The 24,135-nt window shown below is 40.7% G+C and overlaps 1 protein-coding gene across 1 annotated transcript in view; it reads left to right on the plus strand.

The window, feature by feature from the left end:
• Positions 1-23,278, plus strand: part of LOC106628294 (uncharacterized) — a 252,588-nt gene extending 229,310 nt beyond the window's left edge. Inside the window, exon 5 of the mRNA XM_088066798.1 lies at positions 22,092-23,278. Within this exon, the coding sequence (XP_087922924.1) occupies positions 22,092-22,097 (6 nt within the window). The 3' untranslated portion in view covers positions 22,098-23,278. The remainder of the gene's footprint in view (positions 1-22,091) is intronic.
• Positions 23,279-24,135: the final 857 nt, after the last annotated feature.

The raw sequence follows: 24,135 nt of genomic DNA on the forward strand, positions 1-24,135 counted from the left end.
CACTACTGGAAAGCTCTTGATTCAGTGGATTTAGCAGCATGTAACATAAGTTCTTCCTGCACTAATCAGGCATTGTATCTTCAACAGAACAAAAGAGAGAAAGAGGGAAAGAGGGAAGGAGAAGAAAGGGAAGGGAAGGGAAGGGAAGGGAAGGGAAGGGAAGGGAAGGGAAGGGAAGGGAAGGGAAGGGAAGGGAAGGGAAGGGAAGGGAAGGGAAGGGGAGGGGAGGGGAGGGGAGGGGAGGGGAGGGGAGGGGAGGGGAGGGGAGGGGAGGGGAGGGGAGGGGGGGGGGGGGAGGAGGGAGGGGGGGAGGGGAGGGGGGGGGGGGGGGGGGGAGGGAGGAAGGAAGTGGCGGAAGGAAGTGGCGGAAGGAAGTGGCGGAAGGAAGTGGCGGAAGGAAGTGGCGGAAGGAAGGAAGGAAGTGGCGGAAGGAAGGAAGGAAGTGGCGGAAGGAAGGAAGGAAGTGGCGGAAGGAAGGAAGGAAGGAAGGAAGGAAGGAAGGAAGGAAGGAAGTGGCGGAAGGAAGGAAGGAAGTGGCGGAAGGAAGTGGCGGAAGGAAGTGGCGGAAGGAAGGAAGGAAGGAAGGAAGGAAGGAAGGAAGGAAGGAAGTGGCGGAAGGAAGGAAGGAAGGAAGGAAGGAAGGAAGGAAGTGGCGGAAGGAAGGAAGGAAGGAAGGAAGGAAGGAAGGAAGGAAGGAAGGAAGGAAGGAAGGAAGGAAGGAAGGAAGGAAGGAAGGAAGGAAGGAAGGAAGGAAGGAAGGAAGGAAGGAAGTGGCGGAAGGAAGGAAGTGGCGGAAGGAAGGAAGTGGCGGAAGTGGCGGAAGGAAGTGGCGGAAGGAAGTGGCGGAAGGAAGTGGCGGAAGGAAGTGGCGGAAGGAAGTGGCGGAAGGAAGGAAGGAAGGAAGGAAGGAAGGAAGGAAGGAAGGAAGGAAGGAAGGAAGGAAGGAAGGAAGTGGCGGAAGGAAGGAAGGAAGGAAGGAAGTGGCGGAAGGAAGGAAGGAAGGAAGGAAGGAAGGAAGGAAGGAAGGAAGGAAGGAAGGAAGGAAGGAAGGAAGGAAGGAAGGAAGGAAGGAAGGAGGGAAGGAGGGAAGGAGGGAAGGAGGGAAGGAAGGAGGGAAGGAGGGAAGGAGGGAAGGAGGGAAGGAGGGAAGGAAGGAGGGAAGGAAGGGAATTTAGAAAGCCCAACCACAGCAGCATACCACCTCTGTTTTTAACAGAGATAGAAGAAGCTTTTCTCATTGGCTGTTCTAGTTACTCAGGAAGAGTTTCAACAAATTACAATTTTATTGTTTTAGGCAGGAGATTGAAACCAACAAACTGAACAGTCCCAAAAAACTGACAAGATAAAGGAAAAAAAAAGTTTTAAATAGCATTTTAAATTGAAAAAGAAATCCCAGACTTTATCAATCCATTGCAACATACCTCTAGGCAGAGCTAAGGCCCTTTTTCCCTCACATAAGCCTTTTTCGAAGTAGGGAGGGGCAGAGTGGCCAGCAGAGTTTTGGCAAACTCTTCACTGCTTTGGAGCACAATTCATAAGCAGTTTCATAAGCATCATGAGCAGCTTTAAGCTTCAGGCTTTTTTAATTGTTATTTTAAATAAATATGACTAATGGGATAAATTTTATTAGCAATGAGTTGCTGAAGTTTGTTATTGTGCAAAGCTTTAGATTTATAGATACAGATACAGATTTGCTTAATATTAAATATTCAAAGCCTGAGTTACATGGGATAGTTTGGATTTAAAGCATGGGATATTTTTCCCTCTGTGCTGGCTTTTACTTTAGGCCAGTGAAAGAACCTGGCAGTGTTTGTTTATCGTTTCTGGAATATATCTAAACTTCCTAATGCACATGTTTTCCAGATGCTAAAATGAAGACATCTAGCATTTGAGGTTTTTATTTATATCCAGCAGTGATGGTGTTGGAAAGAGTGACGTTCAATCAATAAGCTACATTTTCTTTTTTTTCCAAGGTAGCTGCAAGGGTATTATATAGGGAAGAAAGCTGCAAATGTGTGAACTGCAGTTCATATGAGAAACAATTGTCACAGCTCCTAATGCCAAGTGCAACAGACTAGAATAAGCAGAGCTGGAACAAAATAGAAATTAGGAAGAAGAAAAAAGGAGTGGACTCTGCCTTTAAATCAGTAAGCAGTGACCCTTGTAAGTATGAAATAACCCGTAAAAGAGCTTGTGTTGCAACAACTATTTGGACAACCACATGGAATTCAGGTATTTGCATATCTCAAGAGGCTGTTAATTTTTAAGACAAATGTTTTGCTCCGCTCAGTGACATATATGCTGTCCTCAGCTGAGTGTTATTGTGCTGCATAATATTTGTCATGTTTGTTGGAAAAATTTAATTGAGCAAGTTTTAGCCATGGATAAATATCAAATGTATTCTGTGATTAAGTTTTGGGTTTGTATTAGATACCAGCATTTTAAGTTCTAGACATAAAACTATGTAACGCTCTCTAATGGCTCTTAAAGGAAACCACAGACTGTTTCTCAAGTTGGTTATACAAGGAGTCGCTCCAAGGGACTTGGTGCTGCAGCCCTTGAAGTCAATAGCTGAGCTCCCACAGATTTTTGCGGTGCAGGCACGGCGCACTCTGCCTTGCACAGGAGCCAGCTGAAGTCAGCCCTCATGCTCCGTCAGACAGTTCAAAGGGAGCAAAGCTGTCATCATTGCTGGCAAGCCCGAGGGGTAAGGCGAGGACAGGGCGAGGCTGCCAGAGCAGTTCCCGGCGCTGAACTCTCCCAGGTCACTCCTCCAGCACTTGATCCAGTGAGGCACAGGCAGCAGCTGTGATGAGCACCCGTCAGCCTCCTGGGGCTCTGGCTGGTGGGCTCAGAACAGCACTGACCTTCAGGGCTTGTATGCTGGGAGCTGTGGGTTGTATTTCCAAAGGCCAGCTTTACTTATGTGCTTATTCCATCCGAAATTCAGGAGTTTCAAGCATGTGATTATGTGTTGGGGTATGTAGACACTGTGGAAATGCTGTTGGCCAAAGAGTGCTGGTGGTGCAGATGGCAGGGGTGTTGACACCATTTCTGCAAGGTCTTGTACCTGCAATTGAGCTGAATACTCACCACATGCTTTGTGCACACACACCACCTCAAAAGAAGCCCTGCTGAAAATTTACCTTTGCTGCCGTCACACAAAGTGACTAAAGAACCAGCTCATGCATTTTCATTTAAGTATAGTCTTTCTAGCCCATGGATTATTCACAGAAACATTATCTTATGGAGAGTCCTGTTATTCAACTGATTGCATTAAATGTTGGCATAAACCCTTAAGATAAAGAAGTAGTTATTCTCCTCCACCATGCCTATTCTATCTAATAATTTATGAAAAAACATGTGTGTGTGTATGTGTGTGTTTGAGCATTGCCTTTGTGGGGAATTTGTGATCTCACAGCCCATGATGAAGCATTCACTAGTGGTTCTGTGATAGGCAGGCTCACTCAGGATATGCTTTTTCTTTGACAGTGCCATGTAGCAGTGCCTTGATTAATGTTATTACTCTAAGGAATATAATAAAAAAATCCAGCAGAGCAAGAAAATTATTGTTACAATAAAAGCCATTCAAATGAACATGCTTATTAACATACCTCTCAATTGCACAGAGACTAAAAGACACAGAGTGTGTTCCCCTCTTCCACGTTGCTCTGCATATTTTGTCATTATGCTGCAGAGCTGTCGCGACTGCTGTCTCCTGGTTATGATTTTCAAATCCCAGTTGATGATTAATACTTTTGGCTCAGACACTTGTAAAAGGCCGGTGTAGTACCTGCATACATTTTCATGCTGCTCTGACATCGGTGTGACTGCAGTGTGGAGGGGCATGGGGGGATGGAAGGGAGCTGTGAGAGAGGAAGAAAGAGGGTGTCATGCAAGAAATAATTTTTTCGATACATTTTCCTGGTTTGTCTGGTCAACACTCAAAACAGACTAGAAAGTACATAGGCTAGTAACACATCACATGAATGCCTTGCATTTCTGCCACCTTGTACTTACAAGCATCCTAAAACCTCCTGTGAGGTGATAAAAAATGGAGTATTCATGGATAAAGGGCATTTGGTGACCTCAGGCAAAAAGGAAGAGTGGATAAGGTGCAGGATTTAATCCATATTCTGCTGGAAAATGTATCTCTGCCAAGGAAAGACTGCTCCTGGGCTGTGTAGGGTAACACAAAAGATGAAGAAAATGTAGTACATATGCTTTGTGGCAACTGAAAACTTAAATCTGCAAAACTGCTGATGTATGCTCATGGAACATAAATAGCACAAATAGAAAATAGATATGTAATTAATGAAAGTGCTACAGGATCCCTGATATTCCTCATTCTGTTTTGTGACACTGCTCAGTCTATTCCTTCTTTCTCCCATCCTCACGTGCTCTCCACATAGTCATCCTTCTTTTTGTTATCTTCTGTTCCACCGTAGCATCCACCCATGCCTTCCCAAGCTCCCTTTTCTCTCAGTCCCAGTGCCTCTCACCTGGCTTTTTGGGGCCTGTTCTCAAAGGGGAAGCATTCTCAAAGTCTTTGTTCAGACATGATTGTCCAAAACAAGGTTAAGGCACATAAAAATCAGTTTGGAGAACCTGGATAAGCAGCGGTGCGCAGTGTTGCGCACGCTGGCGAATGCGTAATAACACCTGGTGCTTATATTATTTATTATGTAAGTGTATCTGTGGAAAACACCAAGTCAGCCCCTTTTGGACTGGGATGCTGAGCGATCTGGATATTTGCAAACAATGCCTCTGTGAGCCGTACCCTTCCCCTTTGCGAGTGAGGATGTTTGCTCAGACCGAAGTATTGTTTTGGACTTGGCAGAGGCCAGGAGCGGGGCGCAGGAAGCGCTGCACCCTGACGGCTGTCATTTCCCCTGCGCACCACTCCCGCTCGCTGCCAGCTGCCCACGGACACGCCACACGGGCTCTGCTGCTGACACGGCCGCTGAACCTTCTGGGGCTACCCGCTCCTTCTCCACAAACGATAAGGCCACGATAATTAAACAAATGATTGGAGGCTCTTTCACCATCCTCCGCTCGGATCAGGGGATGCGTGCTCCCACTGAGTCAGTAAACGACGGCAGCTGGGAATGTCTCAAGTGGACAGTGGGGAGCCGGGCAGACTTCTGATGCAGAAGCTGCTTTTCCAGCAGGATGCAAAGGAGATCCTGGTAGACAGATGGCTGGCTGCCCGGTTTGCAGTGTGTCCTTTCAGACCTCAGTGTCAGCTCCTCCCCCTGTAAAAGCATTCATTATGTTTTGTCACTCGATACATTAGTTTGTTTTAATGCACTGCAACCTCACATACATTTAGCAGTCTCTTTCTGCTTGTTTTATGGGGCTCCACTGTGTTTGGAAATGAATTAAAGCTTCTGAAAGGCTTGGCAGTTTCATTAGAGAAGGATGGTCCAATCCAAATTAGTGTAACTCATTTAAAATTGAAGTAAAATGTTTTAAGGAGAGTGATCTGATAAATATTGGCTTAAACTAATTGGATTTTCAATAGACAAATTACTGCATTTTTCTCATTACTTAGTGCTCTGTAAGACTTTCACATAGTATGTGAGAGTTCAGTCCCCTGCTATGGAGCTGAGAAGAATGAGAGAAATCACTGACTGAAGATGCTTTCCAGATCTTTGGAGGCTGGATGGCTCAGGGGTGCTGTGTGGCTCAGCTCTCCAGGCAGCTCAGCCTGTTAGGGGAGAGGTGTTGCCATTTTCCGGGGGTTTTTACAGAGGTTTTCTGATCCTCATGCTTGTTGCACATGTGAGATGATCTGCAGGCTGCCACTGGCCTCTCCAAAAAAGGTGTTCACCAGGATAAGCACAGCCTAAAGCCTCTCATGTTCTTTGTAGAGTAATCTGAGGTTTGTTTATTTGGGGGTTTTGGGTGGTTTGTTTTTTGTTTTGTTTTGTTTTTGTTTTGTTGTGATGTTTTGTTTTTGTTGCTGTTTTGTTTTGGGTTTGTTTTTGGAGTTTTTTTGTTTGGTTAGGTTTTTTTAATAAGCAAAAGCATTGCTTATTTCCACTTAATTTCCAGAGGATAGAAAACCGTGCATGTCTTTTCAAAGTGGACATCCATATTACAATAAGTTATTACTTACAACCAAATGTGATCTAAATAAATACACAATTGTTGCATTTTTTTCTTTAAAAAGTATTATTATCCCCACTTGAATAATAGAAAATAGAAAAATAGAAAGAGAAATCAAACAGGGATTCTTAAAAACTTATCTATGTTGGGAGCACCATCACTTGATTCCTTCCAAAACATGTTTTCTGAAAAGAGCTGGCATTCAAATTAATTTGATTTCTGGTACTCATTCAGTTCTGCTTTCTTGAATGTTAAAGCAAATGTCCTGTGGAGAAAGGACCTGCTCCTCAAAACGGTACGCAGTAAGGTACAATAACATGGAGCCTGAGAAGTGAAACACCTTGTTCCTTAATACTGGAAATGTTTGTATGAGCAGCAGCAGTAACAATGTATTTTAGTGTCTGTGTGGTAGGAAATTGCATGTGGATGCAATTAGATAATATTGACTGTCACAATGGTGGGTATGCAAATAATACCATGATATTCTCCTGTCTAACTTCCTGTCTGGGAAAATGTAGAGATGAAAAATAGAGGATCAGTGCTCCAATTATTTTTCCTATGCATAATACCCTACAGCAGGGCATGTCTATGGGATATGTGTTGTCTCAGTTTAGGAGAGTCAGTAGCTGCCTGCATGGCTAAGGCATACACATCTGTATTTTTACAGGGCAGATTTGATGTATCTCATATGAAAGCTTGACCAGCCCAGGTCCAGTATCCCAGCTGAAAATGGTTTCAGTCAGTACACCAAATTTCCATGTGATTATAAGCACACCATTATGCTGGTGTGCTTATTTTTTGTTACCTTTTGAATAGATAATTTAAAATTGCTCTCTGTAGGGATGTTCTCTCTGCCTGTCTGCCTATCAATCTTTCTCTCTGAATGCAGAAGTATTTGATTAGTGTATTTAAAGTAATAAAGATGTCAACAGTAGTGTCATATTGATTGATGTTAATTATAAGTCTTTAATGGCTCTTCTGGTTTGGCCACTCTCCTTGCAGATTGTGATTTTATGGTTAAAATAATGCCCTGCTGTCCACACACTCGGTCATAAATTGTGGTCTATCTTTCTTTAATGACTTTGCATGCAGTGGTATAATCCCAATAACATACATTATCTTTGTAAAAGGAAGGCAGTGACTTTCATAGAGGTGATGGATGGATTTATAAGGACTAGCTAACGGACTGGCTGGGATCACACCAGAGGCAAAGCTGATTGTTCTGTTTGTGCATTGCCATAAGCAGAAACAGTAGGCAGGCAGTCGTGGATAAGTGATGATTTCAATGCAGTTCCTCTCTGCTCCATATCATCAGTAAAAATTGAAGAGAAGGCTGAGATGTGAATCAGTCTAGTATCAATAAGCTAACTCCTTAGTAATTAAGTAAAAATTCTGTAGACATCTGTTGGCTATACTGAGCAAAATAAGTAACACAGATTCTTGCTTTGTGGGCATTCTCTTTAATGTAAAGAATGAATGCACATTTCACCTTACAGAGGCATATTGCTTCAGTGAGGAAAATGCTGAAAAGAAGCTCTGAGAGAGGTATCACCATTTCTGGGGGAATTTAATCATTTTACATACAAGTGAAAAGTGAAATATCAGAGGATCATGTGGGAGTGTGTTCAGGGATGCCCACATACATATGGATGTGTGCCATGTTGCACGTGTTCCTTTTCAAATAGGTTCACTATAGAGATTCTGAAACATCACCTTATTGCTTTATCCATAATTGGCTCAGTGGAGCTCCAGCACAGCATGGAGAATCCCATCATGCTGTGTTCATGCAGATAGATGCACACAGAAGCCTTCAGAGCAGTCTGTGCCCTACAGGGCCTGGGGTATAACTAGTGAGCCAGGCTAAAAAGCTGGATGTTTCTTTGCCACTGAAAAGTTGGGAATAGAAATATTTTGGAAAAGATACGGTTACAGAAGGTAATTTCTTGGAACCCTAATCCTGGCCTTTACTTCTTGGTAGCTCACTGTAATTATACTGTGGTACATGATCAACAAAAGTCCACGGAAATTATTAGTAAGGAATGGACATTGTTTTTTTTTGTTTTTTTTTTATTTTTGCTGGATTAATATGGGACTCATAAAATTAGTGCTGAGCAGAACTGTAGCACAAACAATGGTAAAATATATGATAAAATTTGGAAGCATTTGGACTCTATTGCAGACTGCAGTTCCAGCACTGCCTCCTGTGAGTAGATGACTTATACAGCTGCTGCTTGATGAGTTGCTTTCTAAATAAACCTGATTACTATTTGCTTATTAAGCTAGAAAGCTGTATCACTTTTCACAGAACAGAAATATGGATGTGCTTAAATGTAGCAAGAAAGTCTATAAATAAAAAAAAAATTCCCCCGAGCTCTGGCCAGAGCAGGATAACAGCATTTACATAAAGGGCTTTAATTACTTGCCACCAAATTTTACTCGCATTAATTTTTCTGACTCTGACAAAGCAGCGGCATTCTTTTGCCATATTGTGAGGTCTATGCTTCCAGAAGTCACATCAGCTGGACAGCATCTGTATGGCTGATGGGCTGGGCAGCAGCTGTACTTGCAGCTTTGGAGTTACTTTTGGTTCTGTGATGAGAGATCCTGTTGGTGGGTGTCTGCAGCACATTGCTCATGTGAATTTTTGGGGTTGGTTTTGCTTTGGGAGGGTGTGTGTGTTTAAGCTAGAGTTTTTTTAGTGTTGGTCTTTAATCTTGTCTCTATTTTTTCCTTTTATTTTTCTTTTTAAATTTATTCTGTAATTGATCAGAATTTTTTCCTCCCCAGTGTGTGCTGGAGTTGGGCTGTGTGAAACTTTCCCCCAGGTCCTCAAAGGACAGTGTTCTTTTGTCCCAGCCCCTGCTCTTTTTTGTTTACAATAAATTAGTAGTAGTTCCTGTGTTGGAGATGAAATTAGAAAAAACAAAAAACAACAAAACACCACAGAAAACCCAACCCCAAGGCTTCAGTTTAAAAATGCAGGTTAATCCTCCACAGCTTTCAGAAGCATTTCTGTAGCATGCTAGTAATTAAGATAAGGTTACCATTTTAAGTTATACCAGGAATGCAATTATAGCTCTTACTAAGAACTGTAGTAATCAATTTTATACAAATTATTCAGACCTGGTAAGGTAGAATGCAGTTTTAATAGGACAAGAGAAAACACACTGTGGTTTTATTAAATATAATATAGATTTAAATTACTGCTGAATGTTGTACTGCTGTGCATTCAGCAGGAATCCATATATCCCTTTCTGAAATCTTTTCTTAGGTAAGATTAATTCAAGCATTTTTTTTCCTCTCCTTTTCCATGTACGGTTTCCACTGATTTTTTATTTTGAAAGAGACGTTCAAATGTGAAAATAAGTGTAGAAGTTGGTGTACAGGAGTATTTGGTACGCTTACCAAAGGATAAAAAAATTGACATGTACAAATACATACAAGTTGATGTCAGATGGCAGTTTATGACCTATGTAGCTTGTAGATATATGTATTTTCTGCAGATACTGTACACAGGGGATCAAATTCATCCCCAGTTTAGGTAAGGTAAGAAGACAGAGGGCAGGTGAGTGGGCTCCATTTCCACCAAGTCCCCTGTGCACTAAACAGGCTGGGATTATTTCCGTATCCTTGAATTTTGGCCAACCCTCAGAAAAAAAAAAAGTCAGTGTATTAGTGGAAAACTAAATGTAGCCATTTTCACCTTTTTTTGCTTATCATTAAGTTATACCTGTTTCTGAGAAATGGTGTGCACCATAGATATACAAACTGTAAAAGTATGCTGTTGTGGAAGGATTTCACAGCATTGTGCAAACAATACGGTGTTTTTATCTCTGCACCGTGTCCCTCTGCCTCTATTCTCCAAGCAGAGAATGCTTGTCCTTTATGTTTTCCTGAAACATTTTCATCTTTACCTTAATCACTTCTTCTTATCTTGCTCTGGTTGCCTCTTTTGTAGCTGTGCATACTTGAACTCCTTGAGTTATACTCATGTTTTACAGATGCCTTTCCCTACATTTGTAAAAGTGGACAGCATTAAACTGCAGTTAATGTTGAGTATCTGTGTGGACAGTCAATAGTTTTGAAGTTCAAACATTAAAACAAAGACTGTTTCTCAAGTGTGCCTAAAAATTTGGCAAATTCAGAAGAAAGCTTTATCTAAAAGGAAACAGAACACATGAAATGTGGGTGAATTCACACTCCACCAGCCTTAATTCTCTGATGTAACAACTTAGTGATCTGTGAATAGAAATGCCTGTAAATAAAGATTAGAGGAAAAGTATTTACACAAATGCATTAGATAATTTCTTGTTTAACCTTTTTTTTTCAAAGGGATGTTAAGATGGTTATTTTTCTATTTTAGGTGTCTTTTGCAAGAGGAAATTTTCCTTAGGATTTGTCACTTTTTTCTCTTTAATGCATGCTAGATTTTTTTCAGTGAGAATTGTAGTCTTCTACAGGCTAGGAAGTGAAGTCCTCTAACTTCTTCCTGCAGCAGTTTTGCATGAGGCTGTCCATTTCAAAGGAGCAATGTCTAATTAATCATTTGCTACAATCTTCAGTGTGTGGGCCAAGAAGTAACATATTCAGATGTCTGTATTCATTTGAGTCACAGTACTGTGCTTCCCAGAGTTCCTGTTACCTACAAATTTTTATCACCTGAACTGTACTTAGCAGCTCCACTGACCTGGAGCTAAGGCATCACTTCATGTTAACATGAATGATGCAGATAGTACTCCTTAGTTTTGTGTATGGTTTCCCTTTCAAACACAACCATAATCCAGGGGAGCAAAAATTGCTTTTTAATCAGAAATCTTACTGGGTTTGAAAAAATAAAGCAAGAAAAGAGTAGTCATTGTGGTTTTGCATTAATTTTTTTTACCAGCATGTGTCATGGTTTAACCTGAGTGGGGACTAAGCATCACATCCTTCTCCTCCTCTGGAGAGGGAGGTATGTGGTATTGCTACTCTTTTTATGGGGAAAACTTTTGTTTTCATTTTGCTAGCATGGGACAGGAACGTAGAACCCTTTGGGGCTGAAAAGGTGTCACTGGTCAAGCAAAGGCCACTGAAACAGCACAGGTAAAAATCTGTGGTACCTGCACTCATATGCATCAATATGTATAATATAAGTAATATGTATAATATAAGTTTTACAGTTAGTGATTGCAGCTTATGGCCAGACTCTGCAACAGAAGTACTCATTTTAATTTGGTTATCCTAACAAAAGAAATTGCTATCAGGGGACCATGGTCCAGATGAGAGCTGATCTGCAGGATGGCCTGGTGCAGGCACAGCAATTTGTTTAAAAATAGGTTTTGTTTTAAAATTGGTTTTGTTTTCTCTTCAGGATGGATTTTTTCTCTTTAATGCATACTAGATGCATGTTGTTTGTAGGGTTTTTTGTTGTTTTGGTTTGGGTTGGTCTTGGGTTTTAAGTACTTTAAAAAATGTAATTTTAGAAAATAAAAGAATGTATCATTGTTACTCATTTTGAGACTAATCTGTCTCCTGTCTGAGTGATAACTGTCAAGAATTCAATGTTTGGAAAATAATTTCATGTTGCAGACAAATGCCCTTTCACGTTCAAAAAGTTGAAAAGAGGTAGTATTTTTCTCTCAAAAAATTGGGTTTTGCACAGAGTGCATCAGCTGCTTTGCTGTCACTCTCAGGATAAATGAAAAGGCTGTAGCATTACACATATCAAGATGTTTTGGACCATATGTGAAATTCAAATCCATTCAAGTCTGAAGAAGTTTTTTTGTTGATTTAAGGAGGGCAAAGGCAACAGATTGAGTATGGTTTGTTGGAGAAGTACATCCAGAAAGAGGTGTCTTTTTAATTTAGGCAGTGGGGTGAGGATAGTTGGATTGAGAAGGCATAGTTTAGGAAAAAAACCCACCCCTGATTTCATGGACACGATCCTCTGTACTCTGAGGGCAGAAAGATGTAATTTAGGGTTTGTGCCAATTACATAATCATTGACACTTGAAATTAATAAAGCAAAGGATACACTAACGTTCTTTATGTTGTTTTAATTCATTCTTAGTCTTGTTCACCCTTATCCAGAGAAAGTTCATTAGCAGTGGCCATAGACTTTGTTAGTGCAACTGTAAGCTTACAGGTGAAGGTTATTTTGGTGTGCACAGAGGTGAAAGAATTTGTGTTTATAGAAAGAATTCCTCTCTGCTAAATTGGAGGAGGGTCAACCTTCATTAGCCATAAAATATATATGGACTGACAGCATGGGTGGGTGTCAATTTCATTTATTGTAAAACTTAACAGCAAACTGTTAGGTTGGTTAAAATGTCTTTAACAATATGTCTAAATATTTAACATTTAAAGTACTTAAAAATACCAGTGGAACACCGGCTGTTGGTTAGGTCCAAATCTGATGAACAGCAAGATTTGCTAGTTTGGAGTTGTGTTTTCATAGATCATGTTTCACTGCTGACAGGTTTTGTTTTGAGATATTTAGAATGCTTGAAAGCATAGGATGGGATGCTAATGATGAGCAAAACCAAATATTCCAAAGCTGAATCTCTTAATGATTGTCAGAGTCAGAGGGACTGACTCATCTTTTAAATGGCAATTGAGTGCAGAGGCATTTTCAAATGACTTCTTGGGGTTGGATGTAAGACCAGGAACCATTCTATCTGTTGGCCATAATTATTTTTAGAGATCTTTAAATTTTTTCACAATTTGTATACAGTTAAACATGTCTCCAGTTCACAAATTAATAAGACACATCTGAGGCTTTTATGTTTTTCAGACAGAGTAACATCTGTAGTCCTGACTCAGGTAAGGGTCTTTCCCAGCAAAGACCAGGGAAGTATGTGCTTCAGTCATACTGAAGGCAGTAGAATGTAGGCAAGGACTTAGTACATGAGCTTAAATAGGTCTAATTATAGGGCTTTTGAATAAATATGCTTTCTTCATGCTTTGGACTCTCTTCATTTCTGATAATAATCCGATTTCTCACCTTCTTTCCTAAACTCTGTTGTACTTTGCTTTTATTTTTTTTTTTTTCCTATCTCCCTGCCAGCAGACTTTAGTTCTGTCATGAATACTGCTTGGTTAGTACAGTAGCAGATGAGATGGGTTGCAAACACTTGTAAAGGTAATCAAAAGATTAAGGTTTAGAGGTCAACAGAAATATGCCTTCAGTTTCTTCTGTGTCTCAAATAATGCCCTAAATTACACCATTTATGATATGGCAAACTCAGTTAAGATAGAAGAACCTTTATAAGGTTTTGGGCAGAAATACTTGAATGTGACAAACACCAGCAGTGAAATTGTTCCTAAGTAATGTGGACATTTATTCAGTCTCCACCTGTTTGCAGTATTCAGTTTGGGATGCCCTATGTTGTATTAACATGACAATTTCTACAGGTTTCCATTGTGAATGTAAATATTCATCTGCAGAACTGCAGCTTGGGGGCCTGAAGATGAAAATAAACATACAGAACTTGTGTATAACTAGGTAATGCTATAAACCTCATGCACAGAAGGGGGTAAATTATGTCCACTAAAATAATATTTAGAAGTTCAGATGTAAAATGAAAAGAAATTATAACATAAGCAAATTTGAATTCAGAGCTGAGGAGAAGCAAAAAGCAGCAGCCTGATGAACAAAATATAAGGTTATAAAGTTATAAATTCTGGCAACAATTCTTAGAAGTGGTCATGTTTTACAATGAAAGTATCAATAGAAATTTTATGGTTTGAGGAGAAGGACTCTTCTTAGAAACATCAAATATTATTTTACTTTACAGTTATAAAATAAGGTAAAAAAAAAAAAACCAAATAGAGATGGGAATGAGGCTTGACAGAGTCAAAAGTAATTGTTAGAAAGTGAGTGGGAGACAATGTTAATATTAAGTGATGTTACTGGCTCTTCTCCCTAACCATTTCAGCCAGATGCACATATTTCACTTATATATATTTATAGTTGTGTACTGTATGTATAAGTATATATGGAAACACACACATATATACAGAATTTATATATTTGTATAGATATATGTATTAAAAATGGTAAGTGAGGTTATATTTGCATGTATTCATGGTACTGTCCAAACAGCTAAGTGACGAGAGCATCAACCAGGGTTTGAATGTGTGGTTATTCTCACTTCAGTATTATGCTTTGGTTTCTGGAAGCAGTCTGTCATATTTGCAGTTTGGTCCTTGACCTTCTATCACTTTTGGAGATGTGCCATACAATCTTTGTTTACAGTAACAAGCATGGAAAAACTGACTTCCTGACACTAATGCTGAAGTCTGAGTTAAAACCACTCACAGGTGTAAAAACACAGCTCTTCCACTTTGAACTTGTAATGTGTTTGATGTAAAATGCCCATCTAAAGCTGGGCAGCCAAGGAAAGGAAACCAGTCTTTTGCTCAAGACCAAATATTAACTGCCTTGTCTGCAGCTTCACTAAGGATCTGGTTAAAATGTTTTCTGTGTGTTTTTCCTTGAGGAACATTAAATTTAAAATTACCCCCCACCCTTCCCCTTCTTCTAAAACTGGTTATTAAATTTTTATATAGGTATGATATAAATTGACTGAGCAGGTCATAGACTTGTAGCTATTGTATGTGCAGCTCTGATCTCTGCATAACCTTTTCATCACACAGCTTTCTCACAGGCAGGTAAAACACATTAGGGTTTGTAGGTTTGTTTCTATGAATCACAGAATCATTGAGTAGTTTGGGTTGGAAGGGATCTATCTTAAAGATCATCTATTTCCAACCCCCTGTGCCATGGGCAGGGACACCTTCCACTCGACTGGGTCAATCAAAGTCCCATCCGACCTGGCCTTGAAGACCTTCAGGGATGACACATCCACAGCTTCTCTGGGCAGCTTGTTACAGGGCCTCACCACCCTCACAGTGAAGAATTGATAGACTGCTCAACTTTCTCTTTTCCTCAAATTTACGTCACTTTTCCTAGTATTCTGTGTTCATTAACCCAATACTAATGACTATGAGACTTTTTAAAGAAGTTAGGTTATTTGCATGAGGAGCTTTTGTGTTCAGATTTGTCTTAGGTTGCAATGCAAGATGTAGCCAAAGGTATGTATTCTCTTACCAGCTGTCAAAAGCAGGTGTGGCAGTGTTCTTTATCTCTTCCATGACCCATCCTCCCTCCAGGGGGATATCTTTTGTTAATGGGCCATTGAGTCTCACTGCATGACTGATAAAATTACATCATCCCATTGTGAGATGCTCCACCCAGGGGGAGGAGCCAAGCATTCCTACCTGGATATAATCTGAGACTTGGAACACCACAGTCAGCCTTCCTCCACTGGATTCCCAGAGGAAGACTGGACCCATCTACAGCACCACTGGACCTTCAGAGGAAAACTACACCCTTCTACAGGATCACTGCTTCAACAGAACCACATCTGTCACTGCAGGAGGACTGCAGCCACCATTAAATCAAACTGCTACCAACACCGTGACCAACAGGGTGTCAGGTTGTATTCTGACTCTGTCAGTGGTTTTTGTACTACTACAGTTTATTTTAATTTTCCTATTTATTAAGTTGAAAGGTTTTCTTTATTTATATATACTAGCAAAGAAATGGTATTCCTACTACCATATCTTTGCCTGAGAGCTCCTTAATTTCAAAATTATAATAATTCAGAGAAAAAGAGTTTATATTTTCCATTTCAAGAAAGGCTCCTGCCTTCCATAGCAGACATCCATCTTTTCAAACCAGAGACAAGATTACCTTCTCTTCTTGAAGTGCTGGTTTACCTAACAAAGCAACAGTTGAGTTTTGGAGTCAAAATCAAGGTTGTGATGCAGAGTGAATGCAAATCTAAATGAAGATGTATAACACAGTTCAGTGGTCATGTTTTTGGCAATGTAGCTTAAGTGATGTGTTTTGTAGCAATGAAATATTCCAGTTATGTCAGAGTAGTGTTATTTTACACTTTCAAGAAAATAAAAGGGAATTATAAGATCACTGGAAATTCAATGACTAGTGAGTTAGTGAAGCATTCCTATTTTACTACAAGTGTACATTTTAACACATGCTTCCAAATACTTTTTTCAAATGTTATTTTATTTTTATGTCAACACAATAATAATAATATATATAATAATAACAGTCCTCTATATTAACTTATGTCCCAACTACAATAATTATTGTCCTCTTCACATCCCAATGCATTTTACACTGGCATATACATAGCTTTTGAACTGTGGAGAAGAGTTTGGTCCCAGGACTAACTTTACTTTTGGAAAGAGTTTTTAGTAAGTTACAAGAATAGGGGAAATATTAACCTTAGCTAACTAACAAATGTGGAGAAACTTGTATGTTTTTCAGTGTTGTTTATAATTTGTTTGCATTTACATCAGTGTATCACATTCTGCTCTGTTATTTGCCCTATTTCTGCTTCTATTTCTGCTCCTTCAGGACTGCTGCTGAAGTGTTCTTTCTCACAGTTTGCAGAGTTCCAACAGGACAAGGCTTAAGTTATGTAGACTCAGTCTTTTAAAGTATGTAAGCATTTTTTAGCATACAACAATCAAACATAGCTGAATATAGAGAACCCATCACTCAAATTTTAAAGATAGCAATTGCATTCACACTGGAAACAGGTTCTCAAATATGATTAAAGAGCTAGCTAATACAAGGATGTATGGCCAGTGCTGAAATACCTTAAACTTTGAGAGGGTAATTGCAATAAACTGCCCATCACACATCCATAGAAAATTGAATTAACTAGGGAATTTTTTCCAAGACTAGTATTGAATAGTCAGTGAATTCAAATAAATTGTTTTGCTTTCAGACTGCATGAGAGAAGTGCAGAACCGTGGTGCTTTACTAGTTTCTTGTCATGAATATCTCTGTGCTGAAAATACAGAAACACCATTTCCCTATTTTTTTTCACATGCATTCACTAAGATGGTCGAGGCAGATTCTAGAGCATTTTTCTGAAAATTCTACTGAAAAGATGGAATCACAGTTTTTTAACTGTTTGGAAAACTAAAATGTGTTGTTTTTTTTTTTAATGAGGAGGTAGATAGATCTCCATTCCAGATACCCCTCCTACAGCTTAACAAGGAGATGCCAGAAGATGTAGAAGCCCATCAAGTAGCAAAAGAGGTACAATGTAGATAAACTGCTTTTGGGACTTGAGCTCTCAGATGACATTGACCTAAGTGTCTCTAAACTATGGCAACATGTGTCTAGCCATACCCTGTGGTCACTAAATTTCTGCTGGTATTTTGTGCGACCTGTAGTGCTCTTCATGCCCTGGCAAGTAGCCAGTATGGCTCAGTACTTAGACCCTCATGCAGCTCTGTGGTTTTTGCTCACTGACATATGTTTGTTTTGATTTGAGTCCATAAGGTTTGCACGCTTGAGGTTCACTTTGAGGTTTCAAGTTCAGTGAAACGTCAAGTTTTGCCTGGCTTTTGGGTTGAAACCTCAAGTGTAATGATAATTCTTTCTCCATCTGCAGATTACAGAGAGAAAGGTCATTGAAAATAGAACCTCAAAGCCTGATTCTGCTTCTTGCTGAGGATCATCAAACATTCAACAGGACCATTACTTACGATTATATGTTCCCATCAAATTACTGACTCATTTTGCTGATATACATACACAAGTGTGCTACTGGCATTCTACTGTAATTGAAAACATAGCATTTCTCCAAGTTTCTGTTATTTTTCAGTTCCTGCTTCGTAGGTGGCACTGTTTAGTGCTACTCGGGTGGCAGCTTTTGAGTACTGTAGCAATGGGGAACAAAGAGACATGGAACCCCTTATGCATCCGAAAGAGATCACTTTATTGTAGAAATCATCCACCCCATCCTTTCATTCCTTTAATCTCAACCAGACAAAACCAAAACTTAACAGAAGAAGGGCACCCTTCTTCTGCACTGGCTGGCTCAGCTGCAGTGCTGCCGTCCACAAGTCATAACTATCTCTCATGCCCCAACCAATTTGCAACCATCCAGCCTGCAGCTGTGCCTTCCCAAAGGGCCTTCTGGTGAGCATAAGCCTTAACAACTTAAACAATTATAACCCCATATCCCACACAGTATAATAAAGGAAAACTTAAGTTTATGGTTGGTTCTGTTTTTTCTGCCCAGTCTCTGCAGTGCCTGTCAAGTGCACCTAATCAAGATGAAGTTCTGCTTCCTTTGACTTCAGGGACTAAGACCCAAAGTGGAACTCTTCTCAAAAGGAAAAGCTGACACTCTAAAGATTTCATTTACCAAAACCAAAGCTTTGTTTTCAGTGATGTTCAATACGTCACACTTGCTGGGATCCATGTTGCTTTGGAGTACTGTACCAAGCAGAAACTTAGCCATACAAAGAAGTATTTGATTTAACATTTGAAAATTACTCCACAAAATTCAGTAACCTTTAAGATCTCTTGAATTAAGATTATTTTGGACTCTCTGTATATTCATGTTCATCTAGAGCCTACTTAGCTGCTGAATCTTGCTCTGAAGCCTGTCTCCTGTGGACAGTTACATCAAATCCAACATAACTTATGTATCCCTAAGGCAGCACAAAGCTGCACTAATATGGAGCAGGATTTGTGATCAAATGTTTGAGAACAGGTCTTCAAATCCTGGCACCAAATTGGTCCTGGAAAATTTTTTATTGATGACTTGTCAAGGCAACATCCAAAACAATCCCTGTTCTTTCCATGTTTCAGACCAAAAGCTTTCATGTGAACACAAGCAGTAATGATCTCAACCCAAAATTCTTACCTGTAGCCTCAGCTGTTCTGTTTGGACAGCTGCCAAGTTCTCCATCTCTGGAGGGGAGAAAACATGCTCTGGAGCTAAACTGAGGAAGTCATATTAGACAGGTAACTTAGAGTCTGCAAGTGTATTACTTTGAGAGCTAATAACATCTAACAGAGTAAAGTAACTATGTTAGAGATTTGAAGAAGGAAGAGAGCTTGTTACCCATGCTGTTAACAAAGCACTTATCGGAGAATTTATCTGAAGTATAAGAATTAGATTTGCAAGCACTATGTGCATGAGGCTGTCTCTCACATAAAGCCTTTCTTCATCTAAACCTTTTTACATTTCTGAGGGAATTATGGCTGGTCTTTCTCTTTGCCATTCTTGACTCTTCCCCTTCCTCCCTCTTCACTGACTCCTAGCATGACTGTGAATCCCTGGATCTTCCTTAAAGGTAAATTGTGTACTTGCATAGGTGTTTTTTTGCAAGATTATGGATATATATTTATAGATACTCTAGGGCCCATTTTCCAGGTCTGACTAAAAATTTTGTCTTGCTTATTCTGAATAAACCAACATCCTCCAGGTACTATGTTGCTTCAGCCCTAATTCTGACTTCTGAGTGTAGTTAGGTTTCATATGCCAGGGATCTTTGGGTTTTCTCCTGTTTCTCATGGGTAACACCTGGTAGAAGACTGGAGTTTTAATCAGGGTGTTCGCTAGCATTTCTTTGGTTAACAGCTGAAGTGGAAGCATCTGGAGATTAAATGGTAATCATGTGCTAACAATTTGGAGGTGCTACTAATTTGAGCTGAACTTGGTTAAATTCATACAAAAAGTCTCTTCATTTCTTGGCTCCCCTCCTGTGCTTTCAGTGTCAGATTTAAGAAAAAGTATGCAATTCAGCAGTGCAGTGAAGGCTGCCTATATAAGAAATATAGAATGAACATTTATCTCCTGCACATTTATTTTCCAGTGAGGGGGGGTCAGTACTGGAAGAGGTTATGGAATCTCTACCTCTGAGAGTTTTCAGGATGAAGTTGCATTTGATCTGATGTAGTGCTGACGATATCCAGGGATTTCACTAAGTTACTTCCAGATGACCCTTTGAACACATCCCTAAGTCAGAACAGATAAATAAGCTACTGGTATCCAGTGGGAAGGATCATCAACTCACAGAGTTACAAACTGCTGCAGCTCTGTCTTAGAAATTAATGAGAATAGACTAGAAGCCATTCAAAGCCATGCTTTTATAATTGTTGTAGGTTAAAAACAATGGGTCTGGTCACCAGGACATCTCCTCTCATCTTGTAATCTAAAGCCCTGAAGATATATATTTTGCTGCACTCAGTTCCTGCCTCAGTAATGTTTACGTTTTGGATTGAGAAAGTAATCCTTAACCTAGATTCTCCATGTCAGCTGCCATTGCATCTGAAAGTACACTATTATATTGGCTAGCTACAGAGTTTGGGTATACCTCTGCTGTTTTCCATCAAAGATTTGCCAGTGCTGAAATTATTAACCCCACAGGTGACTGCAGTAATTTTGTGATTTCTGTGCATGCAGTCCTGCGCCTCTCCTGAACACTAGCAGCATTGCTGAGGCTGAATGGAACTGCTGGATTTTACGTGGAATTTAGGGAACTCCTAGGTGCAGCCCATTGCAAAACCTCTTTCTGAGGGGAGCCAATGAGAGCAAGCTACAACTACCTTCTGCAAATTTTTGCAATCTGCTATTGCGTGAACGGTTGGGAAGGTTGAAATCAGCACAAAAGAGCACTTGGGTTTTGCTCTGATTGCACTTTCCTGTGTAAAGGTGAAGTCTCTTCTGGGGGAATTCTGTGTTTCATCTCCATTACGTAACTTCAGAGATTGCAGTGGGATCCTGTGCAAAGCAGCTGTGTGGATTCACAACAGCTCTCTTTCTGTATTTCCCTGAGACCGTGTAAAGAGCCAGGGAGCGCAGCATTGTGAAGTGGTGCCCAGCCTTTGCAAACAAAGGGGACGGAAGACTCTGTGCCACCTGCTCTGTCACTTGAACAAATGTTAGGCATAAAACAAGCTGCAAACCGCTAACTGTTTGTTGGATGATAACTTTGTGAGCAGCAATTCCATCGATCAAGGTCAGCTTTTCTGCTTTTGTTTCTCGAGGAAACCAGTCCCTCGGTTCCATGCTCCTATAGGCAAGATGGTAAAGCAGCCAAGGATGTTAACTGCTTGGTGCCCAGACAGTAAACAGCATTGCGGAGCTGCACGCTCTCATCTGGGGGCTGCCAGAGGTGTCCAGATGTTTCTGCGTTAAGCAGGGTGGCACAACACCTCTGCAGGAATTGGCAGGCAAGAATGTTTGCTTCTTGGCTTGGACTGAAAGCTTTTGAGTCGGCGGTGTGAGGAAAAGGTTGCCACCGTCCACAAACCAGAGAGAGCCCTGTTGTGTCCATACATGAAAAAGGGGAAAAAAACTCTTCTGATCATTTTTTTCCTGATTATTTTGTGGATAGTGCATTTACTAAAATTACCGGTTAAGGAAACAGTGAATGCTTCTTTCTGTGTTTCTTGCTGTAGTTGCTCACTGAGTGTGGGGCTGTAGTGGGAAAAGGAGTAGTCTTGGCAAACAGATTATTAGTCTCAAATAAATTATTCAGAATGCAGGTTTGGATACAGATTGCAGGGAATGATAATGGAGATGGTTTTCTGAGTCTGTTCATGTTAGGGAGACATGGAGTATGCTTTTCAGGAATTCACTTAAGTGCAATCAGTTTAGAATAACATAGCCTGGAAGTAATATTGCTGCCATCCAGCTAGTGTCTGTGGAACAGCATTCTTCTGCCTCCTGAAGCATTGGCATTGAAGATGGATAGATATGGGGATATTTATATTTTGGGCTGCCTTTTTTTTTTTTTAAAGGGAAATTCATTCTAACCACTAGAGAGGGGCATGTTTCGGTTGAGATATTTCCCCCCCCTCCGAGTGAAATACTGGACCACATCAGCATCCGATTTGGGTGCGTCATGTGGTTTCTCATGTGATGCTGGTCTCACTGCGCTTTGGAGAGTGAGCCTTTGTGACTCCGCACTCTTGGACAGTAGCATCCAGCAACATAGGATACTTTGGGGAGGGAAAGGAAAAGAGGCAGCCTCCCAGAAAAGCCCGAAAGCCCAGAAAAATAAAGTTACGACAATTTGTTATAGTTATTGTTTCTTCTTAACTGTTTTGGCTTTTATTTTTAATTCTGGCTCTTCCCTTTTCTCCGTTCCTGCAGGCATAAAGCTGCAACATTTGGAAGAAACAAGACTGTCTTTCCTCACAGCTACGATGCTACACCGCTTTCGACAGAGCCTGCTTTTCCCTCCATCTACCTGGGCGGCTGCTGCTCTTTCTGCTGCTGCTGGGGCTGCTGCAGTCTTGCTGCCTGCGCTTCGCCCTGGCTTGGCTGACGCGAAACTCTCTCGTCTGCACATTGCTAAGGAAGAAGAGCGATGGAGCCGCGTATTTTTTTTTTTTTTATTGGTTCTGGAAGCCAAGGGTTGCAATATGTGATGATTTTGGAGTTTTCTGTGGCGGGGGGGAGGGAGGAGAAAGGAAGGGTGTTAATCATTGGATAGGGTGGGTGAAAGCTTAAAGAAATATTATGTAAAGCAATCCAGTGCTCGACAAGGGCATCAGCAACAAGAATCCAGCCTCTGCTGCTCCAGAGGATTAACATGAGGAAGTCACAGTGCTGCAGTCGGGTTTCACCTCAGTGTTGTGCTGGAGATGGATAAATAAGGTATCGGTTGCATCTGCCTGTTAAGGCAAAGCCAAGGGAGAAGGAGAGAGCGAGCGAATGCAAATGCAAAGGAAGAAGAAATGCTACGTGCCGTTTGTCTGATTCTGTGGATTCTCGCTGCAGAGAGGATGGATTGATTAACAAAGCAGTGTATGGACGGAGGGACTGTAAATTGTAGCTTGAGCACTCCTGGTGCTGTCAGGGAGTGAACTGATGAGTTTGGTGGCTGCAGGAATATCCCCAGGGAAAGCAGCAGCCTCGCACTCTGTGTGTCTATCTGTGTATGTACGTGCTTTTCTGTGTGTGTGAACATGTATAGAAATGAAAGAAAGACATTTCTGACCAATTTACAGAGGACGTTTGTCAGTTCGCTGGGTCAGACTTGATTGCAGCTTGTATTTTCAGCTCTAGCTCTACACCCATTTCCTGACTGAGGTGGCACTTTGTGAAAACAGATGGTAGGCAGTATTCTTTTAAAAAATGTGAAAGCAGATCCTTTCTGCTTAACACCTTGAAGCACTGAGTCTTCTGCACTGTGCTGAGAGAAACCGTGGGATTTCGTTTTTCTCCATCTTAAAATCCCTATAAACACAGCTGTATTCAGTATGGTGAAAAATTCTACACTGTAAATAGAAATGTGATCAATCTAATCAAAATAAATGTATCCCAGATGACTTCTAGACCAGCTGGCTACCACAGTCATCAGATGACTAAATATTCAACTGAGCATTTGTATTCAGTGTTATACTCGCATCTTTTTATTTTTCCCTTTTTTTTTCTTAGATTTTCAAAAACAGCCTCGAATTGAAAAGGATTCTTCATATATTGAGAAAAGGCAATGCTTGCATTTAGCAATTGATTTCTGTGAAATGTAGCTGGGTGTATCTTTTATTGTGGAATCTGCTTGGGGTGGTTTTAGAGCAGGTATCTCTGTGATACTGGTCACAGTACAGGCATATTTCATTTGGCAGGTAGCTCAACTTGGCCATATCTGAACAATGCAGAAAACAAGGGAAAACAAGCACTGCACTCAGCTAGCAGGGCTTGGCGTGGATTTTAGCAGCTGCCTAATGAGAAGGACGGGGTATTTTCCTTTCCTTTTTTTTCCCTTTTATACAAAGCCATAGACCATAATGTCATACTAAAATGTGAATGAGGGGATTTCCCAACAGTCATGGTGAGCTACCCTGCAAGACACCTGTCTGGTCCTTCCACTGTTTGTTCCCCAGCCTACAAAGGCAGCCCTGTGTTGAATCGTATTTAGCCAGCTGTTGGATAGCATTCTTGTGCTGGGGGCTAAGGAGTCTCATCACTCCCAAACTGTAGTTTTCTGTTTGCTTAAAGAAAAATAACTTTGGCAATACAGCAGGCTCTGCAAAGGAGTTTATGCCACTCCTATACCTTTCTGAATCTGTTGTGTGCTTCTAACTCAGGCAGTTTAAAGCAAGCAAGGAGGGAGGAGGAGAGGCTCTGAACTCACAGCTTCAAAGCTGCAGAGACGAGCAAAATGTCAGCAGCTTGTAATTAGGAGCCCACG

Source organism: Pseudopodoces humilis, chromosome 1, assembly GCF_049639895.1.
Source record: "Pseudopodoces humilis isolate 2021_Gansu_Grassland_sample_001 chromosome 1, ASM4963989v1, whole genome shotgun sequence".
In the NCBI taxonomy this organism is placed as follows: domain Eukaryota; kingdom Metazoa; phylum Chordata; class Aves; order Passeriformes; family Paridae; genus Pseudopodoces; species Pseudopodoces humilis.